Genomic DNA, 10300 nt, shown 5'->3' with positions numbered 1-10300 from the left:
ACGCGACTAAACCTTACGGGTTGGGCCACTCGCATACGCAAGGCACTGTATACATACGCGAACTATTCAAAAACAACCCTTGCGTATGTGATTTCAAAACACGACGCGAGAAATCCATTCAGGTTGAGATACTCGCGTACAGGAGTAGGTGGTTGAGTACGCGACCACCCCTTTTCAAACAGCATGCGTACGCGAGATAGGGGCTTGCGTACGCGAGACCCCTGTTTTGCAGAAAAATGATTTTTCATGTTTTTAAAAACTCTAATCTTTCTAAACTTTCCTAAGATGTTCTAAGGGTAAAATTTATGATTAGGTCTAAGGACTAATAGAGGATAATTAAGAACTTTAATAAGTGAATTTTATGTGAACTTAAAAAATGGAGGCTTAGGTTTCTGGTGTATTGAGGACGGATTAGCTGAGAGAGATGATGAAGTACTATAGTAACAATTGATATAAAGAATTTTAGAAATTATGAATTGACAGTGGTTGAGATGAGTCTGGGACTCGAAATGGAATGATGAATTATTAATATACTGAAAAATGACTTTTTGAAAACCACAGGATTACTGTTATATACTGAGATTTGTTAAGACACTATGCGCCTGGCAGGGACGGCGGTTAATCCCGCCTGTCGAGGTCGCGGCGGTAGCGTAAGGGCGATGGTTAGTCCCGCTTACATTGAGATGTGAGGTTGGTGGCAAGAGTATCCCCCTTGCATCCCTTCGGAATCACTATAGTGTGTAGGCACTGACATCCTGGACCGTGATTCGGGCACGATATCTTGGGGGTTCCCAATATGAGACCGAAGGGCGACGTCTCGATGGACATGTGTCGGGTTGGCAGTTGAACCGACAATGTGATATCACAGCCAATAGGATAGGCATTCATCATGTGCATCTTTTATCTGTTTGCTTGCTTTGCCGACTTGTATTGTTTACCTAATTCTGTAACATGTTTAATTGCCTATCCAAATTACTTGATATACATGCTTATACTTGTACTTTACTTGCATTGCTATTATCTGTGTATTCTACTAGGATTGAGGAGGATCAGAAGGCGGTGGCGATGGGATCGTATGGCGGTTAGGCTGGAGAAGGCTGTGGGACAGCGGTGAATTGTTAGTTAGAAATTTCTTAAGTTAGATTACCCTTTTTCATTGTGGTTGTAAAGTTAATGTTTTAAATTTACTTATGTTTTAAGCCTAAATCTCATGATAGATATGAACCTCTAGGATTGCCTCTGGCATCCAAAAGTCTTACATCTTACATCACTGGGTACTGTTACCATACTGAGAACCTCCGATTCTCATTTCATACTCTGTTGTTGTTTTTCAAATGCAGGTCGCAACCCACCTCGGTGAATTGCTTTGATGGTGACAGAGCGGAGGATCCTAGCTATGTTTTGGAGTCTTTTTTATTATTCTATTTAGCTTCGCTCACTTTTGTATTTATTTTGCCTAGAGGCTTACTTTGAGAGAAATTCTATATAAACTGTCTTACTTTCTGAACTCTGTATCTTCTATCATACCCTTATATAACTATATATATGTATCTTTATTTTTCTATGTATATCTTGTGCCTCGATCAGTGTGGCTTCGTGTGAACGTTTTGCGCTTTTCGAATTCTGTTTTTGAGCTAAATCCTTCTTCGGGCTTCTAGAATGTATTACTTCCTTCTATATAATATGTATAAGCTTTAGAATTGTCGTAACCTTAGATTAACCTCTGTTTCTTTTTCTTTGATGCTATTTAGGTTATCTCATTGATATTACATAGCATGCTTGTTTGTGAGTGCCTTTTGGGATAATTGATTTATTAGGCTTTTGATATTGAGACTGATCACCCTGATATCGACTGTTTGGTGTAGACAGAAACCCTAATGGCTACTCGTGGATGAGGTTGTATGCGTTCACGAGGAGAGACTGGAAATGAACAACCGGACGATAACCATGCCAAGTTCATGGCGGCAATGGCTAATCTTGTGAATACCATGGAGGCGAATGCTGCTGACTCTGCAAACTGTGCAGAGGTTAGGTCAACCAATTGGAAATGGAAATGGGGATGGAAACGGGAATAATAATGGTGAAGGAAACGGTAATGACCTGGGAGGCGCTCCGATGACTTTGGCTTCATTCTGAAAGTTCACCCACCGACTTTCAGAGGTTCGAACAACCCTACTGAAGCGGACAATTGGTTCCGAGCTATGGAACGCGCACTACAAGCTCAGCATGTCCCAGCTAATCAATATGTAGAGTTTGTGGCCTATCAATTGTTAAAAGAGGCGCAACATTGCTGGCAAGGAGAGAGCCAGTTGCTGTGACTTCCGAATGCAGAGAATCCTTGGGATGTATTCCAGACAGCCTTCTACAAGAAATATTTTTCTGAAACAGTCAAAGAGGCGAGGGAATTTGAGCTTATGCAGCTGAAGCAAGGCTCTTTGTCTGTGGCGGACTACATTAGTCAATTTGAGGAGCTCTGTAGGTTCTCGAGGGTGTGTCAGGGTGCCCCAGAGACCTATGAGAGCTGGAAGTGTATTAAGTACCAAGGAGGCTTGAGGGATGCTATTATGACTGATGTGGCTCCTCTTGAGATCCGAATCTTTTCATAACTGGTGAACAAAGCTAGGGTGGTTGAGGAGTGTGCAAAGAAGGTAGCTTCGTCAAGGGACACTCGTGGAGGAAACAATAACCGTGGGCGAGGCAAATATTTTCAACTAAGGGCCCAAATATTCAAGAGAGGAGGATATGCACCTCAAGGTCAAGGAGGCTTCAAGAGGAACACTCATGATCAGTACCAGTATGCTAAAGGGAGAGAGAATCAAAGTAAGGTTTCTCTGGAATTAACTTGTGATCGTTGTAGATGTTTTCATCCAAATGACTCTTACAAGATTGGTATATGTGGTTGTTTCAACTGCGGATTGCCTGGTTACATTGCAAGAGATTGCACTCGTGGGAGGAAGACTCAGAATGCGGGCCAGAACCAACAAGGTCGGGTGTTTGCTGTGAACGCCCAGGATGCTGCAAAGGCAGATCCTCTGATTAGAGGTATATGCTTAATTGGTAATAAAACATTAATTGCATTATATGATACTGGAGCTTCGCATTCTTTTATTGCATTTGATAAAGTCGAGGAACTAGGATTGAAGGTGTCAGAATTAGCGTTTGATTTGCATGTGCATACCCCGTATCAGACAGTGGCGACTAGGTTGGGTTGTAAGCAAGTATGTTTCAAGCTTGAGAATAGAGAATTTATCTTTGACTTAATTTGTTTGCCAATGGTTGGGTTAGAGATGATTTTGGGGTTTGACTAGATGTCCAAGAATCGAGTTTTGTTGGATTGCTTTGAGCGATCTATTCAGTTTATGCCGGAAGGAGAAGGAGGAGCAGTAGTAGCTGAGGGTTATTACCTGAACTCTGTAATGGTGAATTGCAGTGGGGAAGAGTGTCAGGGTTATATATTGTTGGCTGCTAATGCTTTGGGTGACGCACAGAACTTAGATCGGATTTCAGTAGTTAGAGTCTTTCCAGAAGTATTACTGGAAGATATTCCTGAAGTCCCACCTCAAAGGAAAATTGAATTTGTGATTGACTTGGTGCCGGGAGCCAGACCAGTGTCGACTGCGCCGTATCGAATGGCTCTGATAGAGCTGGCTAAACTAAAGACTCAGTTGGAAGAGCTTCTGAACAAGAGGTTCATTCGACCGAGTGTATCCCCGCGGAGAGCACTAGTTTTATTGGTGAAGAAAAAGGACAGAGGAATGTAACTTTACGTGGATTACCGGCAGTTAAACAAAATAACTGTAAAAAATAAGTACCCGTTGCCTAGGATAAATGACTTCATGGATCAATTGCAAGGAGACGGAGTATTCTTAAAGATTGATTTAAGATTCAGTTACCATCAGATAAGGGTGAACGAAGATGACATTCTGAAAACTGCATTTAGGACGTGCTATGGACATTACGAGTTTGCGGTAATGTCCTTTGGGTTGACGAATGCACCTGCTGTGTTCATGGATTACATGAACAGAGTATTTCGTCCTTTTTTGGACAAATTCGTGGAGGTTTTCATAGACGACATTTTAGTTTACTCAAAGATGGAAGAAGAACATGAAGAGCACTTAAGAATTGTGTTGCAAATCCTGAAGGAGCAAAAATTGTATGCTAAGTTGTCCAATTCCGAATTTTGGAAGGCGAAAGTGAAGTTCTTGGGTCACGTGGTGAGTAAAATAGGAATAGTCGTAGATCCTTTGAAAGTTGAGGTGGTGATGGAATGGGAAAGACTGATGACGGTGACGAAGGTTAGGAGTTTCTTGGGTTTGGCTGGATATTACTGGAGATTCATTGAGAAATTTTTCCGGATTGCACTACCAATGACTAAGTTAACCCGGAAGGAGGTGCCATTTGTGTGGACGTCAGAGTGTGAGGAGAGTTTCCAAACCATGAAACAAAAGTTGACTTCAGCACCTATTTTAGTTTTGCCAGAACCGCATGAACCATTTGAAGTGTACTGTGATGCGTCACTGAAGGGTTTGGGTTGCGTATTAAGGCAACACCGGAACGTGGTGGCTTACGCATCGCGTCAGCTGAGACCGCTGACGTGGCGGAAATTGGCGAGTTAAGAAATTATTATAAGAGATATGTTGCAAGTACAGTTCTTAACCAACCAGAAATCCGCTTATCAATTTAGAAGGGTTGTCACAAAATTTAAATTAAAATACTGGGAGTATGAATCCTAGGTAATCTTCCAACGAGTTGCAGAGTGATATGCTATTTTATTAATCAGATGTTTTCAAAAATGGTTTGAGTTGAATAACAGGAAATTAAATTGGAGAATTTATGTAATTTTAAATAAAAACCTTGACTGGGAGTAGATTAGTTGGAAGCCCTATTCTTGTTGGAGTACTCTCAAGATTAATTGATAATTGAGGGTTGTTCTGTTTAGTTATCCCTTACTAGGTAAGGGAAAGTCAAGCAAGTTGGAAAGCTATTTCTATTCACAAGTTCCAATCCACTCAATTGAAAAGGATTGGTGTCAGTGACTAGATGGCAATCCAACAATAAACCCAATTACAATTTTTCTTTTAAGCATTCCAACTCAAGGTCATTCTTTTCAATCAACTCCTATCCAAGTTATGGAACTACTCGCTCATTGTAAATGTAGAATTCATAATATAGGAAAGAGAAATATAGAAAGACATGATAAATAATAATCAAAAGGATCAATTAGAAATAAAAATAGTTCTTGTATTAATAAATTCTAAAAATAATCCAATAATATTTCTGAGTAAACAAAGGACATGAAAGAGTAAGAGACAGGTAAAGAAAACAAACTAGAATGACGAAGTCTCGCTGAGGTAATAATTCTTCTCAATATCCCAATGCAAAAAGTAATAAAAATAAATCCTAAGAACTATGAATGTGCAGAGAGAAAACCTAGAGGAGGAGTAAAAACTAGATCTAAAACTGAGAATTGTCTGTAATGAATTGCTCTCCTTCGTTTCTCCATGTTCCTTGGCTCTAGTATGCTTTTCTGGGCCAAAAATTGGGTCAAAACAGGGCCCAAAATTGCCCCCAGCGAATTCTGCAGATTCTGCAGATCGCGCATGTCATGCGATCGCGTCATTCATGCGGACGCGTCATTCGGAATTTTGCCTTGCCACGCGTGCGCGTCATCCACGCCTCCGCGTCACTTGTGCAGTTCCAATCCGTACGGTCGCGTGGGCCATGCGTCCGCGTCACTGCGATTTCCTCTATGTCGCGCGGTCGCGTGAGCCATGCGTCCACGTCACTTCTCGCTAGTCATCTCCTCAATTTCTTGTGTTCCTTCTATTTTTGCAAGCTTCCTTTCCAATCTCCAAGTCATTCATGCCCTATAAAGCCTGAAACACTTAACACACAGATCACGGCATCGAATGGAATAAAGGAGAATTAAAATACATAATTAAAAATCCCTAGGAAGCAAATTTTCAATCATGGAATAATTTTAGGAAGGAAATATGAATGCATGCCAATCATATGAATAAGTGGGTAAAGAATTGATAAAACCATACAATTAAGCACAATATAAACCATAAAATATTGGTTTATCAACCGCATGAGGTAAATTACCTAACTCATGACTTGGAATTAGCGGCGGTTGTGTTTGCATTGAAGATATGGAGACACCACTTGTACGGAGTGAGGTTTAGCGTCTTTTCTGATCAGAAGAGTCTCCAACAATTGTTCATAAACATAAAAAAGAGCAAAACAAGAAATTAACAAGAGAACTAAGAAGATTAAGACAATAGAACACTAAAATATAAAGAGAATTGAAATCAAAACAAGAATTGAAAGAGAAATTTGAGAGTGATTAGCCTAACTTTACCCTAATTTCTATCCTAAATCTAGAGAGAGGAGAGAGCCTCTCTCTCTAGAATTCTACCCTAAAACATGATGAAAACTAAACTATGACTACTTGGTTCATTCCCCCCTCAATCCTTGGGTTCAATAGCATCAGAAATGAGTTGGATTGGGCCCAAAATGAGCTGCAAAATCGTTGGCCACGATTTCACTTTAGTGAACCACGTGCTCCATCGGTGCGCACGCATACATGGCACATGCGCGCCCTTATACATCAGGAAACCATGAAAAATTTTATATCATTTCGAAGCTCCGGATGTTAGCTTTCCACCACAACATGAACCGCCTCATTTGGACCTCGGTAGCTCGAGTTATGGTCGATTGAGTGTGAAGAGGTCAAGCTTGACAGCTTTACGGTTCCTTCATTTCTTCATGAGTTCTCCCACTTTGCATGCTTTTTCTTCATTCCTTCAATCCAATCTTTGCCTTCTAAACCTGAAACCACTTAACAAACATATCAAGGCATCGAATGGAATTAAATTGAGTTAAATTTGGCTATTTTAAGGCCTAAAAACTATGTTTTCACATTTAAGCACAAATCAAGGGAGAATTGCAAAACCATGCTATTTCATTGAATAAATGTGAGAAAAGGTGATAAAATCCCCCAAATTAAGCACAAGATAAACCACAAAATTGGAGTTTATCAGCGAGCTCTAGTTCTATCTTATTATCAATGGCACCAAGGGAAGCTAAATTATCTTCATGGAAGAGCACAGCTTGAGGAGCAGCAGCCGCCCTCATTAAGGTGGTTGAGTTTCATTCTCCTCTTATCTATGTTATTTCTGTTTTCACTGCCCCTTAAATTACTGTCTATTTTATGTTCTAGTGCAAGATCATATCTAGTCTTTTATTTCCTTTTAGCCTTGTTTTTCGTGCCTTGTTGTGATTATAAAATATCCAATGTATTCCTCACCATGCTTAAAAGAATTTTTTTTTCAAAAAAAAAAGTAGTGAGGTGCATAATTTTCGAGTATATCGTGACTTGTCTCTAATCATTTTGTTGTGGTAGTGATGAGCGGATAATTTATACGCTTTTTGGCATTATTTTTAGTATGTTTTTAGTAGAATCTAGTTACTTTTAGGGATGTTTTCATTAGTTTTTATGTTAAATTCACATTTCTGGACTTTACTATGAGTTTGTGTATTTTTCTGTGATTTCAGGTATTTTCTGACTGAAATTGAGGGACTTGAGCAAAAATCAGATTCAGAGGTTGAAGAAGGACTGCTGATGCTGTTGGATTCTGACCTCCCTGCACTCAAAATGGATTTTCTGGAGCTACAGAACTCAAAATGGTGCGCTTCCAATTGCGTTGGCAAGTAGACATCCAGAGCTTTCCAGCAATATATAATAGTCCATACTTTGGCCAAGTTTAGATGATGCAAACCGGCGTTCAACGCCAGCTCTCTACCCAATTCTGGCGTCCAGCGCCAGAAAAGGATCCAAAACCAGAGTTGAACGCCCAAACTGGCACAAAAGCTGGCGTTCAACTCCAAGAAGGACCTCTACACGTGCAACACTCAAAGCTCAGCCCAAGCACACACCAAGTGGGCCCCGAAAGTGGATTTATGCATCAATTACTTACTTCTGTAAACCCTAGTAGCTAGTTTATTATAAATAGGACATTTTATCATTGTATTCACAGTCTTGGTTACTCCGGTTCCCCTCTGGGGCCGAGACCAATGAACTCCATTATCACTTATGTATTTTCAACGGTAGAGTTTCTGCACTCCATAGATTAAGGTGTGGAGCTCTGCTGTTCCTCAAAGATTAATGCAAAGTACTACTGTTTTCTATTCAATTCATCTTATTTCGCTTCTAAGATATTCATTCGCACTTCAACCTGAATGTGATGAACGTGACAATCATCATCATTCCCTATGAACGCGTGCCTGACAACCACTTCCGTTCTACCTTCGACTGAATGAGTATCTCTTAGATCTCTTAATCAGAATCTTCGTGGTGTAAGCTAGAATGATGGCGGCATTCAACAGAATCCGGAAAGTCTAAACCTTGTCTGTGGTATTCCGAGTAGGATTTAATGATTGAATGACTGTGACGAGCTTCAAACTCGCGATTGCTGGGCGTAGTGACAGACGCAAAAGGATAGTAAATCCTATTCCAGCATGATCGAGAACCGACAGATGAATAGTCGTGCCGTGACAGGGTGCGTTGACCATGTTCACTGAGAGGATAGGATGTAACCATTGACAAGGGTGATGCCTCCAGACGATTAGCCGTGCCGTGACAGGGCATTTGGATCATTTTCCCGAGAGAAGACCGAAAGTAGCCATTGACAATGGTAATGCATTACATAAAGCCAGCCATGGAAAGGAGTAAGACTGATTGGATGAAGACAGCAGGAAAGCAGAGGTTCAGAGGAACGAAAGCATCTCTATTCGCTTATCTGAAATTCTCACCAGTGATTTACATAAGTATTTCTATCCCTATTTTATTAATTAATTTCGAAAACCTTATTACTATTTTATATCTGCCTGACTGAGATTTACAAGGTGACCATAGCTTGCTTCATACCAACAATCTCCGTGGGATTCGACCCTTACTCACGTAAGGTATTACTTGGACGACCCAGTGCACTTGCTGGTTAGTTGTTGCGAAGTTGTGAACCATGGTATTGGCATCATGTGTTTGGCGCCATTACCAGGGAAAGAAAGAGCAATGAATTTTACATAATTAAAGTGTAATCACAATTTCTGCGCACCAAGTTTTTGGCGCCGTTGCCGGGGATTATTCGAGTTTGGACAACTGACGGTTCATCTTGTTGCTCAGATTGGGTAACTTTCTTTTCGTTTTCTTTTCAAAAAGTTTTCAAAAATTTTTCAAAAAAAAAAAAATCTTTCAAAAATTTTTCTTTTGTTTTCGAAAAAAAAAATATAATAAAAATTATGTTTTTAAGAATAAATTATTCTATGGCTTCAAAACTTTCAAAAATGAATTCTAGAGTTTCATGGTAACATGTTGAATCCTATCTGGCTAAAAAGCCATACCCAAACTCCTTTGGGATTAGTCTTCAACTAATCACCTCAATGGATGTAAATCCATTCTAAAGCTTGACTGCCTATTAAGCCATGTCTAACCCTCAGATTGGAGCTTTAGACTAAAGAGTACAAGATTCCTGGAATTCATATGAAAAATTTTGAATCCTTATTTTTTTCTTTTCTTTTTCAAAATGATTTTCGAAAATTTTAAAATAAAAATACAAAAAATCATAAAATCATAAAAATCAAAAATATTTTGTGTTTCTTGTTTGAGTCTTGAGTCATGTTATAAGTTTGGTGTCAATTGCATGTGCATCTTGCATTTTTCGAAAATTCTCATGCATTCATAGTGTTCTTCATGATCTTCAAGTTGTTCTTGGTAAGTCTTCTTGTTTGATCTTTGCATTTGCATGTTTTGTGTCTTTTCTTGTTTTTCATAAGCATTCTTGAATTCTTAGTGTCTAAGCATTAAAGAATTCTAAGTTTGGTGTCTTGCATGTTTTCCTTGCATTAAAAATTTTTCAAAAATATGTTCTTGGTGTTCATCTTGACATTCAAAGTGTTCTTGGTGTTCATCGTGACATTCATAGCATTCTTGCATGCATTCATTGTTTTAATCTAAAAATTTCATGCATTGCATCATTTTTCTTGTTTTTCTCTCTCATCATTAAAAATTCAAAAATAAAAAAAATATCTTTCCCTTTTTCTCTCTTAAAATTTCAAAAATTAGATTTGACTTTTTCAAAAATTTTTAAAAAAATCTAGTTGTTTTTATGAGTCAAATCAAATTTTCAATTTAAAAATCTCATCTTTTTCAAAATCTTTTTCAAAATCAAATCTTTTTCAAATTTCTTAGTTATTTTCAAAAATTATAAAAATGTTTTTCAAAAATATTTTTCTTATTTTT

The 10300-nt window shown here is 38.9% G+C and overlaps 1 protein-coding gene across 1 annotated transcript; it reads left to right on the top strand.

The window, feature by feature from the left end:
- Positions 1-1998: 1998 nt before the first annotated feature.
- Positions 1999-5167, top strand: LOC112785771 (uncharacterized). Its single transcript, XM_025829203.1, has 7 exons — positions 1999-2092; positions 2389-2536; positions 2624-3218; positions 3309-3664; positions 3824-3968; positions 4059-4535; positions 5159-5167. Exons 1-7 carry the CDS (start codon positions 1999-2001, stop codon positions 5165-5167), a joined length of 1824 nt encoding a protein of 607 aa, XP_025684988.1.
- Positions 5168-10300: the final 5133 nt, after the last annotated feature.

The sequence above is a fragment of the Arachis hypogaea genome, chromosome 20, assembly GCF_003086295.3.
Source record: "Arachis hypogaea cultivar Tifrunner chromosome 20, arahy.Tifrunner.gnm2.J5K5, whole genome shotgun sequence".
NCBI lineage: Eukaryota > Viridiplantae > Streptophyta > Magnoliopsida > Fabales > Fabaceae > Arachis > Arachis hypogaea.
This window is presented reverse-complemented; position numbering and strand designations above follow the sequence as displayed.